The 20,450-nt window shown below is 42.0% G+C and overlaps 1 protein-coding gene across 2 annotated transcripts; it reads left to right on the forward strand.

The window, feature by feature from the left end:
* Positions 1-13,091: 13,091 nt before the first annotated feature.
* Positions 13,092-17,887, forward strand: LOC137099794 (DELTA-sagatoxin-Srs1a-like). 2 transcript variants are annotated; one of them, XM_067477062.1, is made up of 4 exons: positions 13,092-13,670; positions 14,164-14,241; positions 15,008-15,122; positions 15,374-17,887. In XM_067477062.1, exons 1-4 carry the CDS (start codon positions 13,385-13,387, stop codon positions 15,789-15,791), a joined length of 897 nt encoding a protein of 298 aa, XP_067333163.1. In that variant the 5' UTR covers positions 13,092-13,384; the 3' UTR covers positions 15,792-17,887. The 2 variants fall into 2 exon arrangements, with proteins under 2 accessions (XP_067333163.1, XP_067333164.1); XM_067477063.1 differs by having other exon boundaries at positions 13,117-13,670; positions 14,066-14,241; positions 15,374-17,884.
* Positions 17,888-20,450: the final 2,563 nt, after the last annotated feature.

Here is a 20,450-nt window from a genome sequence, read left to right on the forward strand (position 1 = left end):
TATATACTATATACATATATATACTTATATATATATATATATGTATATATATATCTTTACGGCCCTGGCCATATGTGTTGTTGTTCTTTTTGAGTTATAGGTGCCCTGTGTGATTGGCCGGATTGGGGGGCAGCACAGAAGCTGATTGGTCCATCCTGCACTTCCTGGAGTTTGAAAAGTACGGTTCCCAACAGCCAGACGGGCTTTTCTGGCAGCAGCACCTTTTCTCTGTCCTTGGCCTCCAAACCTTGTTGAACATTTTTGAATTGTTAGGCTTTGTGCCATGGTTTTGTATAGATATTGTATATTTTGTAAATAGTATTGAACCTGTAGGGGTGAAGTGCCATTTTCTTTTGATTGTTTTCTCATTAGGGAGTTAGTGTTAATTACTGTCTTCTTGTTTGTTTCTTTCTAGAGGCTAGCTAGCACTTTCTTTGGATCCTGGATATATGCACACACACACACACACACACACACACACACACACACACACACACACACACAGACACAGGGGACCCACCTCCCGATGCACTGAGCTCCTTTCCTCCTCTCTTCTCTCTGCTTACGTCTTGCCCCACATTTATATGCCACTCCCCTCATTCCCGCCTTAACCCGTGCAGTGACCAACAGTAAACAGCCTTCTTTACCACCTCATCCTGTCTGTTCAGTCTTTCACTTTGAGTCCACTTAAACTACACTACAGTCTGGAAGTGTGATTTTTGCACATGACTGTAAATGCTGCTACTGATCTGGTTATTTATACTACTGCATCCCTCTTGACTTTATCTTCGTCTACACTTCTCTTTCTACACAGTGTGTCTTTGATTTGTTTGAGATGACTCTGACCCAAGATTACATTCCACCAAGAATTTTCAGCTGGTTATGCAAAGTTGGATATTCAGTCATTAGCAGCTTCTGAAGAACTTCAACAAGACTTTATAGAGCATGGCAATAATAGTCTGTTCGTCTATCACTTTGCTCCAGACTGAGTACAGTGCTAGAAATACAAGACTAAACAAAGCCAGGACACTCAACAACTGCCAAAGTCAGCTGATGTTGCCATAATGTTTTGTTGATTTGACTTTGATTGTAGACTTGATGTGGTTCTACAATCTGCTCGAATTATACCAATGTATGACCTCTGTGTTTGGACAGAGTTTGAAAGGACAGAGTGAGCTCTAATCAGACTAAAGGGTTTTTATCTTTGAACAGGATCATACAAAAAACTTTCATCTAAATCTGAATATTCATATGTGCTTTTTCACTGATTGTTTCTGTGATTATTGGTTATTTTTCTATTGTGATTTGTAAAATGTTTAATCATGTTTTGTTTTAAAGATAAAGCTGAGCTGTTCATGTCAGAGCAGTAATTTTGCAGAAAAGTGTCTGTGGTCATGCAGACTTTTAATTTGGTAACTGGATGCTGAATGTGACGGGGAGAAAAGGAGAGAAAGGCAGGAAGCTAATATAACTAACAAAATGTTTAGTTTTGCCTTTTGAGGAAAGTAGCAAGAGCAACAGACTGAGATCACCTGCTATTCAGGGTTCAACCCGTTTTACTCACCAGTGGTTGTCGTTAAAATAGACATTGGACGTGACTAGAAAAATAAGAAGACAGTAAATTTTTTTTGGTTGAAACTAAAACTTAATCTTTGTGTTATTTGTATAGTTTATGATAAAAAAAAAAACTCTCTGATTGTTAATTCTTGTGGTTAAAGGTGCATTTAAATGCGGTTAACAGCTCAGTATAGTCAGGACTTTGTTATTCGTCCGTCAGATATTAGTCTCTTCAGTTGTTTAAGGCCTAAAATACTGAGATAAATCAGAGTAAATTAAAGAGCTCAGGGCCCCTGCTACCAATAAAAAGAGAGTAGACGGACTACAGGTAGTAATACTCTGAACACTGACATCATTGGTGGCAGGTGGGGGTGCAGGCTTTTTAACAAAACCCAGAAAAAACCCAGAAACCCGGAAACCCAGAAAGCAAAAAATTAAAAGAGAAACATTATCTTTTTACAAACTTGTTTTGCTCCTAATCCACAACCCACATGAAGCTAGAAAATTCAGAATGGACCATAAATTTATAAAATTAAGATTGAATGAAAGTGAATTTGCAACACTCCTGGTTTTGTCCCGATGTGAATTCTGTGTCCGTGTTCTACCTCATATCTTATACCTCAACCACCTAACTGTCCTTTGCTTTGTCTCCCTGAACAGATCAGAGACATGCGGCCTTTGACTGCAGTTTGTGCTTGTTGTAGTGTTGTTGGTGTTGCAGCAGAAGCTGGGACTATTTCTGCCTCAGTAACTCTAACACATCGCCAGTGCACCATTGAGATTGAGAATAAGTCCTGTGATTACACGCTGATGAACCCAAGGTAACATATACACTGTACAAAGAGAGAGAATCATCATAACGCAGCCAACATGTCAAAATAATCTCTCTTCATAATTGTTCTTGTGACCAGGATCTACACTTACAGTGAGAAGCCTTTGCCGGCTTCTATTAGTGTTTCCAGCTCTGGCAGAGCTCTGTTCATCAAAACTCCTCACACAGCCTGTGGATCTTTTGGAGTCTTCACCTATGATCTCTACCATAAATTCACTAAAAAAAAGAAGGGAAAAATGTCTGTCATGTTCTCTAATCCCCATGACTTTAACCTGTACTCTAACTGGTTTGCAGTGGGAGTGTTTGACATGAACCTGATGTTTTCATTTGCTTAGAATGAACATTTTACATCTACACAAGCAGCACTAAAGGTCTTTAGACGCACATTTACTGAGCACTTTTTATATTTTATATTAAGCAATAACCTATTAATGATCCATTCCTCTTCAAGGACGGATTTTGCTTTGTGAAAAAGCTGCATTTCTTTGCTTCTCCATCTAATACACTGATCTTCCAGTATTCTTTACTAGTTCTTCATAATTAGTTTAGGTCCTTCACTAAAAACTGGCTATACTGGTGCAGAGTGCAGCACTTTGTTTAACTGCTACCTGGGTGTATGTAGGATGTTTTAAGCCTGAGCTTGTAAATGTTATTATTGGAGGTGGAGAAACAAAAGCTTCTGAAGCAGAGAGTCAGAGTGAAGCAGGAGTGTGGACAATGGTTCTGTGTTTCTGCTGCCAAGTCCTTGATATTACATTGAAAAGGTTGAATAAACTGAGCTCATTAGCACAAGAGGATTCTATGCTTTTAAACTCTGTATTTTAAGTAAGTAATTTAAGTAATAATTATTTTAAGTATGTATTTAAGTTTGTGTTTAGGTGTTTGTGTTTGAGATACTTTTTGTTGGGCAACTCCCTTAGCTACAGTCACTTTTGTGTTTCCTGCTGAAACTAAGTCAGTGTTTTCACACAAACATTTATATCAAGCTATGCAGCAACATTATTATGTTAAAAAGATTATGATTGTTATCAGATTCCTTGAACTCTGTTTGTCCAGATTTTTCCAGGTTCCAAAATCAAGTCTAAAATTTAACATCTCTACTGTTTTTGTCTTCAGTTCTTCTTCTATGAGCCACAAATTCAGCGTCTTAAGCTAAATAAACATCACATCATGTAACAACAGCAAAATCTTCTTGATTTTCTCCTGTGGTAATGTGTAATGCAGAACCATCTGGAAAAAGTAACATTGTAACTGAGTTAAGAACATTACATCCATTAACAGTTACATTAGACATGTCAAGTAACACTGTATCATATCTCAGAAATCTTACTGTAGAAAGGTGATGAGTTTTTACTCCTGGAATAAGAGAGAGAGGCTGCATAAGGAAGCAAAAGAGTTAGATCAACCTAATCAACACTTTGTCAGCAACTGTCACAGCTTGCAGGCATCATAATCAAGCAATGGGTTGTTATCTGTCATCGTGGTCTTGTAACAAAACAGATGTCATACAGCTGTTTCCCTGGTTAACAAACTTAACATAGGGACTGGGTAACACTAATGTGGAGTCTGCTTATAGTGCTCAAATTATTTCATCACAAGAGAGTTATTTTCCATGGAACAATAAATTTGGAACCTTTCTGTCTTTCTGTTAAAGAGATGAAAATGGATTGTTTGGTTATGCCCTCAGCTGTGATCACATGACCTAAATAATTACTTTAGGTAGGGCAAATTATAATGTGAACAGACTGATTTTATGTCCGGTTTCTGTTAAAGGTTTGATTAGGTTACACCTTATCTAACATGCAGGCTTTCTCAGACAGGCTGCAGATCATAAAATCCTCAATGTACTGCAGCAGAGCTGATCCTGCTGGTGAATACAATATCCCGAAATTTCAGCTGATGGAAAACATCTGGACTTAAAAACTCAATTAAAAAAACAAATCTCATCCAGGTATCATATTTATTTTTATAAGGAGAAAGCAAACAAGTAATGACTGTACGCATACACAAGGAATGAGAAAAATACATTATCCAATCCAGCAACCAACAAGTTATTTGGTTGTGGAATTAATACTTCCGGAGCTCTCGGATGGATAGGTTTTTTTTACTGCTCTCAAATCTTGAACAAATCTCCACTTTCTACTATCACACATCTAATTAGTAAATATTCACATGACAAAATTACAGCTGCTTTTTTTTGGCAGTTCAAAAACTGATATAATTCCATCAGTGTTTTTTTTTTAAAGATTATTAACATTTCAGATTTATTTAGAATGGACAATAATGCAAATATGTTATCAGTCACTGTAACACGTGACTCCCATTTTTCATTTACAGGTTACATTAAGGCTCAATGTGAGGTCAGGGTGTTTTATGATGTGACCTACTCTATAACAAGGACAGCTTTATGCCCTTTTTGTCAGGATTAGTTTTAACGTGGACCTAAGAGCAACAAGGCGAGTGAGGTTCAGTGAAAAGATTAAACTTTATTTCCAAAGATAAAACAAGACGGGGAAAAACAACAAAATTCGCTTCTATAACGGAGAACAAAGAGACACAAACTCAGGAAAAACTACAAAACTAAGAAACAAGAAATTAACTTGTAATGGGGCACTAGGAAATTAACGAGGGCGGAATGGGAGGTAACTAAAAACTAGAGACCATGACACTAACAACTAAACTGTTAAACAAAAAACAGAAACCTCAGGATTAACCAGGGGAGTGAATACCAAGAAAGGAGTAAAGGAGAACTAAAACAATGACCCCGAGAAAATAACAGAAACACTGGAAAACTAGACATTCACGAAACCATCATTTAAACAAGCTGTCCCTGCCCGGGGCAGCTTGTGAGCAGGAGACCCAGGCAGGATGCCGGTGATGACAGCTGAAGCCCTCCGGGGGCTGGATAGGAGGCCGGCGACGATGGCTGAAGCCCTCTGGGGGCTGGGCAGGAGGCCTGGCAGGAGGCCGGCGATGATGGCTGGAACCCCGTAAGGGAGCACCGGGAGCTGACATCGGCTGACCCACGAACAGGAACCGTTGCTGTGCCGGTCAGCTGGACAAGAGGGGATGCGATGGCCACCTCCAGGAGAGGGGTGGCAACCAGCTTGGGCCCAGCAACAGGTGAGATGTCAGCCGACCCGGGGTCAGGAGCAGGAACAGGATCAGGACTAGGCCAGACCTCGGCCAACCCAGAGCCAGGAACAGGATCAGGACCAGGCCGAACCTTGGCAAACCCAGAGCCAGGAACAGGAACAGAACTAGGCCGGACCTCGGTCGACCTGGGGACAGAAACAAGAGAATCGGAACAGGTGGCAGTGTCCGCTGGCCCCGAGGCAGGAACAGGATCCGGACCAAAGTCAGGCCCAGGCGGAGCGTCGACAGACCAGAAGGCAGGTGCCGGAACAGGATCAGAGGAGCTGGGCTGCCGACAGCCGACCCGGAGACAGATAAAGGTGCAAGACCGGGAGCGGTAGCATCATCTACCCGCTCCGAGACAGGAACAGGAACTGAGCCAGAATTGGTTGGGTCGGAACGCTTGGAAAAATCAGTCAATCCAAAGACAGGACCTGGACAAACAGAGACAGGACAAACAGAGACAGGACGAACAGAGACAGGACCAGAGCTGGAGGCGGCGTTGACCCACTCTGTGACAGGAACAGAACCAGAAACAGACCCGGAGGCGGCGCCGACCCGCTTGGTGACAGGAACAGGATCAGAAGCAGAAGCAGAAGCAGAAGCAGAAGCAGAAGCAGAAGCAGAAGCAGAGGAGGTGTCGACCGACTCGAGGACACCAACTGGACGAGCAGGAGCAGGAACTGGGCGAGCTGGAGTAAGAACAGAGCCGGGGCAGATTCAGAGGTGGTGTCAATGCCGCTAAGAGACAGGAGCCGGGGAAGAGGGAGTATTACTCTCCCCAGGACCAAAGGCAGGCTCAGAGGGGACCATGACATGGACAGGTGAGGAGTCCTGGGCTAGGGGAGGTTGTTCCCGTCCATACTTGGCCCTGAAGGCCCCTAAGGAGGCCAGTACTTCCATTATAGGCTCCCAGTGCAGTAGTCAAAATCTAGACCGTATTATCTTTATTTATTATTTGCTGAACTATGGAACAGCAGGCCTTAGGGTCTCTGAAGGAGGTCTACATCTTGTTTTGGAGGCTTACCAGTAATTGATAAATGACCGGATATTGAACCTGCTGCTCTAGGTCTGATAAAGAAATGGCTGGAGAGTCTGTTACAGGGGTAGTGTTGGAATGAGGTGCATGGCAGGAAGTTTGAGGTCGGGGGGAAGAGGTGGGGCGGGATCTCCGAAGTCTGGTGGGTTTATTCCTGAGACCGGTGGTGTCTGCCATCTGTGGCTCAGGAACTGGAAGTGGCGGTTCAGAGGAAAGTAGCGTGGAGGTTGTGGTATGGTGGAAGGTTGAACCAAGAACCAGGAACAGGTGGGCGGCTGACTGACTTGTGGACAGGCAGAACTGTAGTTAGATCCGAAACCGGTTGAAAGAGACACTCCCAGAGGAAGCTGCAGCACAGTAAAACAGACTGGCTATATAATGTCGAGTCAGCTGTCAGACTTCATGCCCTGACACTCTTTGTGTCTTTTTCCTTTTGATCAGTCATCAGCAACTGTCCCCGGGACACCAGCTTTTCCTCCTCCCATCAGTTTGCCACTAGCGATGACTTCTCAGGATAATCTCTGGGTCTGTCCTCCTCAATCCCGTCCTTTGAGGGACAGTCCTTTGCACAATGTCCCCTTTGCTCACGTGTGTGGCATCCATCTGCCGCTACTGAATGTCAGCTACATCCAACTCCTCATCCTCTGCCTCTCCATCGTCCACAATATCCTTTTCCTCCACGACCTCTGTCATATGAACACATGTTCATCCTGTATCACAGACTGTCTGGGCCTGCCACTTCGACCACGTTTTTTTCCTTCTATCTTTCCTCTCCTGAGGTGGTCGGAAATGAGATAGATGATGAGAATGCAAAAAGGGAGGATGATGAGGATGAGGACGGAGATGTTGTCAAGTCAGGTGGTGGTTGTTGTTGCACTCGTTGTTCATGGTGTCCTTGTGGTGGTACTGACGGGTAGGAGTCCAAGCCAGCGTCCGGTTTCAGTGCCATGATCTGTGGACAGAGAGAAGACACACTGGTAGTATATGGTGGTGGTCGTCTTCTTTCCCTAAGCTCTACTTCATTTTTCTTTGTTCACATATTTAAAATCATGTAAGTTACACATCTGTTTGTCTTATTGTGACTCTCTTTTTAGCCTCCAGTTTCTTTTGTTGATTTAACATTTTTTTCCTCTAATTTTGTTAGCTTATTCTATTAAAGCAACCTCCTCCAGGAAAACCAAAATACTCAATCAAAAGTTTCAGACATTTAAGAATTTTATTCACCAAACTTTTCAAAATCTTAACATTTGGAGTATTCTGTTATTTTCTCTTCTGTCTGTTTGCCCTCTTTTCCCTCCATTCTCTCACTGTCACTAAATTCCTAGGGCTTAGCCAGAGTGGGTGAGCTTCTTGCCACACTTCCAGTAAGGCAATGTCAAAACTCTTAATTTTACTTTTGGACCTGTCCTGTTCAAACTGCTCTGCCCTGTAATAACCTGTGACCGGGTCTTGAGAATGAGACAAAGAATTCACTTGGTGCCTTTTTTCCCTAATAAATGTCACCATACTTGGGTTTCATAATCTCAACAATCGGACCCTGCAGGGTCCAAGTCCCTTTACTTCCCTGGTTTCCCATGGGACCCCGTGCACGGCCTTCAATGCAGACGTCTCTTTGAGGGTGAGGGTATCTTTTATAAGCTCCTGTTACTCTAGCTTTGTGATTATCACTTAAAGTCCCTAATCACTGAGACCTATTGGCCCCTTCATCCAACTTGGTTATTGACACTTATTCTCCCCAATCAACTAGTAGTCATGAGCCTATTTCGGCTAAGGATCAATGTCACTTATCCTAATGCAATCGCAAGGGGACACAGGCCAATGTCTTCTTGTGCCAGTCCGGCATAAGGAGTTGTGTCAGGAAGGGCATCTGACGTAAAACACATGCCAAATTGAAAATGGGATGGGAGAAAATGACTCCCATACCAGATCGGTCGGGGCCCAGGTTAACAACAACCGCCACCGGTGCTGTTGACCTACAGGGTGCCGGTGGAAATTGGGCTCCTGTTGGTCGAAGAAGGAGAGGAGGAAGGTGTGTTTGTAGGCAGAGAGAAGAGGAGAGCCAAGAGTGTAGAACTGAAAGTTGTCATGGTCCCAGTGCACTTCCTGTTTTTGGGCTTTTATTTTGTGGCCCCTTCTCCCTACTTCCTGTGCCTGGTTCTTTTGCCCAGCTTTACCCTCGTTGTCCCTCATTGTTTGCACCTGTTCCCTTCTCTATTTAAATTCAGTCTTCCCTTCACTCCTCTGCCAGATCCTTGTTGTCATTGCTGTTGACATTATCCTCACCAACCCCACAGTAGACTTTGGACTCTTGTTTCTCGGACTATTGCATCCTGGACTCGGTGTTTCGTTTGGGGTTTGATTTGTTTCTCAGTCTTTTCCCGTCGGTTCATTGTTTTAGTAGTGTATGTTCATACCCGTGTTCTATTTAGTTTGGCATGTTCCCTTTTTATTAGTTTTCTTTGTCGTGTCCCATGTGTTCATTCTACTTTTGTAGTTATTTGTATCTGTGTCATTTGTTTTAGTTTTTGTCTCTCCTGTTTAGTAGTTATTGTTATCTGAGTCTCATTTGCTTAGTTATCTCTGTTTACCAGTTTCCTTAGCCTTCCCCGTGTGGTCTTTTAAGTTATTAGATTTTCTGGTCTTGTTTATTTTCAAGTCTTGTGTTTATTTTGGCCAATTAAGTTCCTCTCTTGTTGTCGATGTTAGTTTCTGTTGTCTTCTTATTTTCTATTAAGTAAACTCCCCTCGTGTTCTGGTTCTGTGGATTGTCTCTGTCTTACCTGTTCTGAGCCTGTTTTCTTGTAACCTCCTGTTAGGAGCGGTTTCTGTTTTTTGTTAAGTCCCTGCCAATAAAAGCCCTTTTGTTATTTGCAATGCCTCTCACAGTCTGTTCACTTGGGTCCTCCCTTAACCAAAACCCTGACAAAAGTAGGGACTTTGAATGTTGGAACTACGACAGGGAAGGCTAGAGAGTTAGTTGACATGATGCAGAGAAGGAAGGTGGATATGCTGTGTGTCCAGGAGACCAGGTGGAAATATAGCAAGGCTAGAAGCTTAGGAGCAGAGTTCACTAAAGTTGCTCTACCATGGGTCAGATAGGAGGAGAAATGGAGTAGGAGTTATCCTGAAAGAGGAGTTTGTGAGGAATGTTCTAGATGGGCAGGTTTGTTCTTCAGGACAGGAACGCAAAAGGACAGATGGTGGTAGACTTTGCAAAGAGGATGGAAATGGTTGTAGTGAACACTTTCTTCCAGAAGAGGCAGGAACATAGGGTGACATAAGAGCGGAGGTAGAAGCACTCAGGTGGACTACATCTTGTGTAGACGTTGTAATCTGAAAGAAATCAGTGACTGTAAAGCATTGGTAGGGGAGAGTGTAGCCGACAACACAGGATGGTGGTGTGTAAAATGACGCTGGTGGTCAAGAAAATGAAGATGACAAAGGCAGAGCAGAGGACGAAGTGGTGGAAGTTGAAAAAGGAAGAATGTAGAGTAGTTTTCAGGGAGGAGCTGAGACAGACTCTGGGTGGTCAGGAAGTGCTTCCAGATGGCTGGACCACTACAGCTAATGTGATCGGGGAGACAGGTAGGAGGGTACTCGGTGTGTCATGTGGAAAGAGGAAAGTGGACAAGGAGACTTGGTGGTGGAACAAGGAAGTTCAGGAGTGTATACAGGGAAAGAGGTTAACTAAGAAGAAGTGGGTCTCTGAGAGAACTGAAGAGAGTAGACAGGAGTACAGGGAGATGCAGCGTAAGGTGAAGGTAGAGGTGGCAAAGGCCAAACAAAGAGCTTATGAGGACTTGTATGCTAGGTTGGACACTTAGGAGGGAGAGGTGGATTTGTACAGGTTGGCCAAACAAAGAGATGGAGATGGGAAGGATGTGCAGCAGGTTCGTGTGATTAAAGATGAGGATGGAAATGTATTGACAGGTGCCAGGAGTGTGATGGAAAGATGGAAGGAAGCTTTGAAGAGTTGATGAATGAGGAAAATTAAAGGGAACGAAGAGTAGAAGAGGTGACTGGTGTTGAGCAGGAAATAGCAAAGATTAGTAAGAGTGAAGTGAGGAGGACGTTGAAGAGGATGAAGAGTGGAAAGGCAGTTGGTCCTGAAGACATACCTGTGGAGGTATGGAAGTGTCTAGGAGAGGTGGCAGTAGAGTTCCTGACTAGTTTGTTTAACAAGATCTTGGAGAGTAAGAGGATGCCTGAGGACTGGAGAAGTGTACTGGTGCCAATTTTTAAGAACAAGGGAGATGTGCAGAGCTGTGGCAACTACAGTGGAATAAAGCTGATGAGCCAAACAATTAAGTTGTGGGAAAGAGTAGTGGAAGCTCGGCTAAGGGCAGAGGTGAACATTTGTGAGCAGCAATATGGTTTCATGCCTAGAAAGAGGACAACAGATGCAGTATTTGCTTGGAGGATGCTGATGGAGAAGTAAAGAGAAGGTCATAGGGAGTTGCATTGTGTCTTCGTAGGTTTAGAGAAAGCGTATGACAGGGTGCCGAGAGAGGAGCTGTTGTATAGTATGAGGAAGTCTGGAGCGGCAGAGAAGTATGTTAGAGTAGTGCAGGACATGTATGGAGCTGTAAGACCTCACCTCACGTGTGCTGTAGGTGTGACAGAGGAGATCAAGGTGGAGGTGGTTCTGCATCAAGGATCGGCTCTGAGCCCCTTCTTGTTTGCTCTGGTGATGGACAGGCTGACAGATGAGGTTAGACAGGAATCTCCATGGACGATGATGTTTGCGGATGACCTTGTGATTTGTAGTGCGAGCAGGGAGCAGGTAGAGGAAAATCTAGAAAGGTGGAGGTCTGCTCTGAAAAACAGAGGAATGAAGCTTAGCCGCAGTAAAACAGAATACATGTGTGTGAATGAGAGGGACCCAGGTGGAACAGTGAGGTTACAGGGAGCAGAGGTGAAGAAGGTGCAGGACTTTAAGTACTTAGGGTCAACGGTTCAGAGCAATGGAGAGTGTGGAAAAGAGGTGAATAGGCGAGTGCAGGCAGGTTGGAACAGGTGGAGAAAAGTGTCAGGTGTGTTGTGTGATAAAAGAGTATCAGCAAGAATGAAAGGAAAGGTGTTCAAGAAGGTGGTGAGACCAGAGATGTCATTCGCTTAGAGACAGTGGCACTGAAGAAAAGACATGAGGCAGAGCTGGAGGTAGCAGAGCTTAAGATGTTGAGGTTCTCTTTGGGAGTGACAAGGATGGACAGGATCAGGAATGAATACATCAGAGGGACAGCTCATGTTAGATGTTTCAGAGATGAAGTCAGAGAGGCCAAATTGAGGTGGTTTGGACATGTTCAGAGGAGAAACTGCGAATATATCGGTAGAAGGATGCTGAGGTTGGAGCTGCCAGGTCTAGAGGAAGATCAAAGAGGAGATTTATTGATGTAGTGAGGGAGGACATGAAGTTAGTTGGTGTGAGAGAAGAGGATGCAGAGGACAGGGTTAGATGGAGGCACATGATTCGCTGTGGCGACCCATGAAAGGGAACAGCACAAAGAAGAAGAAGAAGATATTAGTCTCTCCAGTTGTCCAAGGCCTAAAAAGCTGAGATAAATCAGAGTAAATAAAGAGCTCAGGGCCCCTGCTACCAGTAAAAAGAAAGTAGATGGGCTACAGGTAGTAATACTCTGAACGCTGACATCATTGGTGGCAGGTGGGGGTGTAGGCTTTGCTTTCTGGGTTTTAGCCAAAATTAATTGGTTTTTACAAACAAAGATTAACCCTTAGTGGTCTGAGGGTTAGGGTTAAGTTAGGGTTAACCCTTACCCGCACCAGTGCGGCGTCGACTTCTAAGGGTTAAATGAAAGTGAATTTGCACCATTCCTGGTTAGATCCTGATGTGAAATCTGTGTCCTGTATGTCTGATTATACCTCCACCAACTAATTGTCCCTTGCTCTGTCTCCCTGAACAGATCAGAGAGGTGATGCCTTTGCCTTTGATTCTAGGTGCTATTTGTGCTGTTGGTGCAGAAGCAGGAATCAGGATTAATATTGGCTTCACTTCAACACATTGTCTGTGCACCATTGAGAATGACTCCTCTCACAAGTTCATCAGTTCGAAGCCAGCAGCTCCTGTGTTTCCAGCTCTGGCAGAGCTCTGTTCATCAAAACACCTCACACAGCCTGTGGATGTGTTGGAATCGTCACCTATGATCTTTACAGTTATTCCACTAAACAGAACAGGGGAAAAATAGTGGTCATGTTCTCTAATCCCTGTGACTTTAACCTGGACTCTAACTGGTTTTGACTGGGAGTGATTGATATGAAGAAACAGTGTGACTATGATCTTCATAAAGAGATGTGTTACAGTAAACCAAATGGGTTTGTCAGATCTGAAGCTAAAACTGGCAACCTGACTTAAAACAAGACACGGTGTCACCATCAGAGCCACCATGTCAGACATTTACCAACCTGTCATCAAGGTTCAGCTGTCTGTAAATACATGCGCACACACACAGTGATCCTCTAATGTGTATATAGAAACAAAGGGACCTCAGCTAACATCTGGTTTATGGCCCTGACAGCCCTCTCTCTAATGTAAACTTTGGGGCAAACGGGAAGCAGGCCAGGAAATGCTTGTGATAGGAAAGCAGTTTCAGTCCAGCAGTCCTATGTCTTATGCACACAATAGTTTTAGTATATGAAGAATGTAGGAAATTGCAGCACCTCCCTCTACTCTAAGTTCCTCTCCCTGTTTATTCTGCTCTTGGGGAAATGTTTTTTTTGGCAAACGTCTCATTTTATGTACATTTGCAGCTGCAGCCACACGAGGAAAAATCTACAGAGCAGCTATGGTTTGTTAACTTGTCTGAATGTATTTTAAAGAACTGTGTACTAAGGACCCAGGAAGGGTGACGGAGAGAGGAGGGATAAACAATAAAAAGGGCTTATTAACAAAAAGGCAAATGACACAGAAATTCACTCTTAGAGGAAGAAAGGAAAGCACACTAACAACTGACTTCACTTTTAGTTCCATTCCAGTGTCGATGTACAGCAGTGGGGTGTTGGCTGTGTGTCTATATAAGGAGGAAGACTCAGTAAATGCTGCAGTTGCAGCTTTCACACAGAGACTCTTCATCTTCATCCCACTGCTATACAGTAAGTCAGGCTTTTATTTTTGAACAGGATCATACAAAAAGCTTTAATCTAAATCTGAATATTCATATGTGCTTTTTCACTAATTGTTTCTGTGATTATTGGTTAACAATATTTTCACAGTGGTCATTTTCAACCACTTACTTACGATCACAACCACTGTTGTGTATTTTCTTCTTCTTCTCTTGACTTGATGCAATGGTTACCAGACTGTTCACAACATTATTATTTGGGCTCCATAGCTTCAGTATGTAGCCACTTAAAATTCATCAATAATCTGATGGTATAAATAATTTGTGTGAATAAATAAAAACATAGATAATGGATAAAAACACAGGTTAAATGTTTTTTTTATTGTGATTTGTAAAATGTTTAAACATGTTTTGTTCTTTTTATAGAATTTGCTGAGCTGTTCATAAGCAGTAACTTTGCAGAAACATGTCTGAGGTCACGGATATTATTAATTGGATAAGTGATTGCTGTGATTGCATGTCAGAAGCTGCTGCGGACATTGATGTGGACATTGATGTGGACATTGATGTGGACATTGATGTGGACATTGATGTGGACGTAGGTAGGAAGCTCCATTTTTTTAAATTTGTTTTTTACCTTTTGGGGAAAGTAACAAGAGGAACAGACTGAGGCCACCAGCTAATCAGGCCTGAACCCAATTTATTCACTGGTGGTTGGCGGTAAAGTAGACTTTGGACATGACTGGGGAATAAAATAAAAAAAAAAAGGACATTTAAGTTTTGTGGTTGTAACTAAAGTGCAGTCAATGTAAAAGACTAAATAGAAGCTACAAGAATTATCTTCGTGTGATTTGTTTAGCTTATGATTTAAAAAAAAAAAGCGTTCTGAGTGTTATGTCTTGTGGTTAAAGGTGCATTTAAATGCTGTTCACAGCTCAGTGTAGTCAGGAGTTTGTTATTCCTCAGTCAGATATTAGTCTCTCCAGTAGTTCAAGGCCTAAAATAATTAGATAATCAGAGTCAATTCATAAACTTAGGGTCCCTTCTACCACATGAAAGAGAGTAGATGGGTTACAAGTATTAATAGTCTGAATGCTGACATCTTCGTGGCAGATGGAGGTGTAGGCTTTGCTTTCTACTTTTGGCCTTAATTAAAATAACGAACAAACCCTTTTTACATAGTTTTTTTTTGTTCTTAACCCACACAAAGCCAGAAAATTAAGAATTGAGAACACATTTTAAAAACTAAGATTAAATGAAAGTGAACTTGCACCAGTCCTCTAGGTGAAATCCATGTCCTATATGTCTGCTTATACACCAACAACTAACTGTGATACAGAGACGTGATACCTTTGCCTTTGATTCTAGATGATATTCCTTCTGCTAATGGAGAAAGAGCTGGGACCTCGGTGAATACCACACATCGCCAGTGCACCATCAAGATTAAGAATAACTCCTCTGACTACAAGCTGATGGACCCCAGGTAACAACATACTTTTTTTAATCTTACCAGTGTTTGTTCTCTTCCACTAACGTTGTGGTTGTGGTCTTACCAAAAGTTGCTGGAAGGTATTTTTGTGTTTTTTCTATACTGAGGCTTCAGATTTCCCCTTTCTCCAGTCTATAAGCTAAACACATCCTGTGTGGAGAGAGAATTATCTGGATTACCTTACTTAACACAGACAACATATCAAAATTACTTTGACTACTTTTTTCTCTTGTTCTTGTGAACAGGAACTACACTTACAGCGGCTCCTGTAAGAAGCCTTTGCCGGCTACTATTAGTGTTTCCAGCTCTGGCACAGGTCTGTTCATCAAACCTCCTAACACAGCCTGTGGATCTGTTGGAGTCTTCACCTATGATCTGTACCAGAACTCCACTAAACAGAACAGGGGAAAAATGGCCGTCATGTTCTCTAATCCCTTTGACTTTAACCTGTACTCTAACTGGTTTGCAGTGGGAGTGTTTGACATGAACAAACAGTGTGACTATGATCTTTATAATGAGATGTATTACAATGAAGTAAATGGGTTTGTTAGAAGTGAAGCCAAATGTGGCAGCCTGACTTACACAAGCGAGGGAGTCACCATCAGAGCCACCATGTCAGACAGTTACCAACCTGTCATCAAGGTTCAGCTGTCTGATGATTGAGGTGAGAAAGCTGAAGTTGGTCATAATGTGATCAGAGTGACCTACAGTGTTAGCACAATAAAAGACTTTACATCTACACAAGCAGCACTAAAGGCCTTTAGAGGCAAATCTCCTGGGCACTTTTTATATTTTTCAAACCGAGAGCCTATTAATGATCCATTTCTTAGGAAACAAGATTGGCACAATAAAAGACTTTACATCTACACAAGCAGCACTAAAGGTATTTAGTGCCTGGGCACTTTTTATATTTTATAGTTTATCTTTTATACTTTATACTTTATATTTTATACTTTTTATATTTTTCAAACCGAGAGCCTATTAATGATCCATTTCTTATCTAGGAGGAATTTTGCTTTGTGAAAAAGCAGCATTTGTTTGTTTTTCCATCTAACACACTGCATCTTCCAGTATTCTTTACTAGTTCTTCATGGACGTTATTAAAGACCCTCTGCACAGCACCATCACCAGGCAGAGAAGTGTTTTTAGTGACAGGCTGCTGCCCCAGTCCAGCGTTTCATTGGCTATGTTGCCCTCCTGCACATATCTGATCTTGACAACAGATGGAAATTAGCCTTAGGCTACAGTCTGGCATATTTACATTCAAGTGATACGTTCATGTAAGGTTCATTAACATGCACTGTCTCTTTTAAATAAATAAATGAATAAAGAACTGATCCACTCTGGTTAAAATGTTCTCACTGTGACTGAAGCTTGTGCAGCAGAAAGAGTCTGTGATGGAAAATCAAGCATGTATACTTTTAATGCTTATGATTATTTTAGTTGCACTCATGGAATGTGCTCATTATGCTTGTGCAGGATGTTTTATGGGGATGTTGTGACACTTGGTTTTAAAGAGTATTCTGCCCAGCAACAGGAGGATATAAAAGCATGTTAGACATGTTAAGAGTTTAGAACTGCATGGACGGAGACTTGAGAGACTGTTGATGTTCTTCTCTCTTGCAAGAAAATAAAACCCTTGAAGACATCCTGGATGTGGAAGCTTCAGTGATTACACTTGCTCCACCTTCTGGTTAATGAGTATTACAGACTTGAACAGAGGCTTTGGCAGGAAGTTCTTGTTCAAGATTCAAGATTCAAAGTGTTTATTGTCATATGCACAGACAGAAAGCATGTTTCCCTGCACAATGAAATTCTTAATTTGCCGTCCACACTAAATGATATACAGTAAAGTAAAATAAAAATAAGAGCAATAAAGGCAATAAAAGTGATGTAGTGCAGTTCGTAATAAAGGCAATAATGTTGCCATCTAGTGTGTTTGTCTGTGTAAACGTACATCAAGAATTTGGTTAGAACATGCCCCAATTTTCCCTTTTATTTAATGAAATATTTTCATATTCAAGTCAGTTCAGTTCAAAATGAAATGTTGCAGCATTCATTTTACAGACTTTTGTGGACGTTTGTGGTTGTTCCACAGTATGAAATCTGCCTTCACAGTAAAGACCAGTGTCATAGAACCTACAGCTCTTGAATATTCTCCGGTACCTGGGTGCTAACCCCACCCCTCTTCCTTCTCACCTGGAAGCAGTTGTTGTTAAATCCACACAAACATATGCTGGCTCACTCAGACAGTGGTGGAGACAGAAACTACCAGTACGTGTGTTGGATCTTTTAGCCTGAGCTTGTAAATCTTTTTATTTGATATGGAGAAACTAAACCCAAGTTGCTCCTGGTGGGTCAGGTGAGCACCTTGCATGGCAGCCACCGCCATTGGTGTGTGTGTGTGTGTGTGTGTGTGTGTGTGTGTGTGTGTGTGTGTGTGTGTGTGTGTGTGTGTGAATGGGTGAATGGGAAGCAACATTGTAAAGCGCTATATAAGCAACTATTTACCATATAAGTGATAATTTGATAAAGCCTGTTATCTGTTCCTGAAACATTGTTTCATGACAGAACTATCAGGTCTGATCCAGTTTATTCATATCATATCACCCTCCAGAACAAAGTCTGAATAAGCCCATGTGTAAAGAAAGCAGTGAATGATCCAGAATTTACAGCAAATGAATCGGCGTGTTGACAGTATTCACTGGCACTGCTTCTATGTGATGTAAATAAAATACTGTGTAAAACACTTTCTGTGTCATGTTGTGCCTCCTACTCTCTCTGACCAACCCTTGATTAAAAAAAGTGGGTTTTCTCCCTATGTGGAAACAGCTAGATATGACTCAGGCCCAGGTAACATGACTCTGTTTAGGAGCGGTTAGGACATCTCCTATATTTGCACTGCAAGTAGAGATAGGTGAGATGCAATTAGCATTAGAAGCAGCTCCTAGTAAATTACTGGTTAAACCTGAGAGTCCATGAAGACAATGACAAATGGTGCTCTGCAGGGGTTTGGTCTATGGTCCCTGTCTGGCTGATGGAAACACTAGTGGTAGATCTAGAATTACTAAACAGGACAGAAAAAAATCATACAGGTGGGTGATTTTTATAGCTACACAGAAGCTAGATTTCCTGGACACATTCAGATTTTAGGTCCACAAGGAGCAGAGGAGGAAATAGAAAGAAGGAGGTGATAATGATCAGGATACACAGGCACAGGAATTTAAATAGTGGTGTTCAATAAATAGGGAAACATCAGACTGGGCTTTGTGAAGAATGACAGGAGTTAGAAATGGTGGGGCAGGTTGTGTTAAACTGTAGGAAGCACATAACTGAGAGAGAGAGGACGTGATGGGTGAGTGGAGAAAGCAGGGAGTGTTGAATGTGGGGTTAAAGGACATATGGAGACAAAAAAACCAATTCAAGTTTTTTAAAAAAACAGGTCTGCTCTCAAGAACCACTTACAGTATATGCAGAGAGAGATTAAAACCAGAAGATGGCAGCAATGCAACAGATGGGATGCTGACTGCCATAAAACCCCAAAGAAGAAGAAGGTCTGGAACAAGGCTTGTGTGTGTCTGTTCTGCAGTACATGAAAATACACTCAGTACTTAATTAGCAACAACTGTGACAACATAAATTCAAACTTATAACTTTGGCATAATCTTCTAGTAGAATGATGTGAGTAAAACTCCTTAGCTTAAAGCAAAGTAGTTAGTGTTTCATTGGCATTAACGTTAGCAGCAGCCAAGCTAATATTACTAACGCTAACGTTAAGGCACCCAGCTGAATTCATGCTAACATTACCTTCATTAGAACAGGCAATTAGTTAGTAATTATAATTACGAGAGACAATATACAGAAAATAACACTTCCTTAACTGGAAGTAAACCCATCTTCTTGCTGCCACTAACAACACAGTCGCTTAGAATCCCACAAAGCAGCCTTTACACTTTAAATGTACAGTAATAAACTGTAGGATGCTCTGAGTGACAGCTGAAACCAGCAGCTCATCACTTTACTGAGACCCAGTGAAAACTACCAAACGTCTTGTGAAGATGAGAGCACAGACAGACCAGCGTCATCTCAGGCTTCAGACTGTGACTGTGTTTAATCACTTCTCTGGGAATGAGCCACTGTCACTTTTCCGAACATTTACTTGTAAGGAAGTGAAAACCCTTTTGAAGCAGCTGGTTGGCAGTTTGTCAGATCATCACGTGGATCTTAACGGCATTTCTGGTTCCTCTGCTGCAGGGCTTTGCTGCTTTCTGTCTTTCTCCATTTTGATGTTTACTGAAGCAATAGGTCAAGTTGATAATGAATAGTGAGAGCGGCCTCTGCTGGAACACTGCTTCAGATGCTCTCATAAGATTCCAGCTGTCAGTCCAGGATTCAAACAGGTCATTATGTGAACACTGAAGTTTGTGTATCTAAGAGATGACAGTGTTCGAGTTTGAACTACGTTGTAAGAACACAGAACTGTTCTGTTCCAGTTGACCGCAAGTACAGGTCTCTTACCTGGTTTTAAAACTTGTCAGAGTTATAAACGACCTGACTGAAACTAGCTCTCTGGAACTAAATTTTAACATCCTGATCTGTTGAGCAGCTCTAGTCCTTTATCAGGCAACAACAGAACAAATGTCTCCTTCACACTAAAGCAGCTGGTCTCATGTAACACAGTGGTAAAATGACCCTGTCCCAGCTTTTTTGAAATCTGTTGTTATTTTGACACAAAATGTATAGTCACATTTTATGAATTATTTAATTCTTAGTTCTGCCTCAGGAAAAAGAAAAAGCAGTCTAAACTTGTTTAAAATAGTAAATAACAGAGATGTGATCCTCCTGTTGTAGGACTCCAATTTTTCCTCCAGGAGGCAGCGTAGCTCCTGGTTTCTGTCTCAGACTCTGCTGCTTCCTCATTCCATGTCATGTTACAGGTGCGGTGCCTCATAATTACTAATGTACATGTTGGTAACATGTGGATCAATGTGTAGAGAATAATGCTCCTCAGACTTCTTCTGCTCCTGACACAGCAGAGCCAAAAACCCTTTGCACACATCAAACCCATCATGGGCACCAACTATTTGAGCTCCTTTCCTCTGGTTTTGTTTCAGGTCCATCAAATCACGAACAAACAGACTTGAAACTGTTTCCACCACAGAGCCAAAAACTGAATGCTGACACAAACACAGAACATTCTGCACTACACACATTCAGACAAATACTTAGTCATACTAATACCATCTGTCTGTCTTCAACATGACATTCTTCTGTCTCTTCTTCTGTCTCCAGCCAAAGTGTATTAATCACAATTACTAATCA

Source organism: Channa argus, chromosome 15, assembly GCF_033026475.1.
Source record: "Channa argus isolate prfri chromosome 15, Channa argus male v1.0, whole genome shotgun sequence".
Taxonomy (NCBI): Eukaryota; Metazoa; Chordata; class Actinopteri; order Anabantiformes; family Channidae; genus Channa; species Channa argus.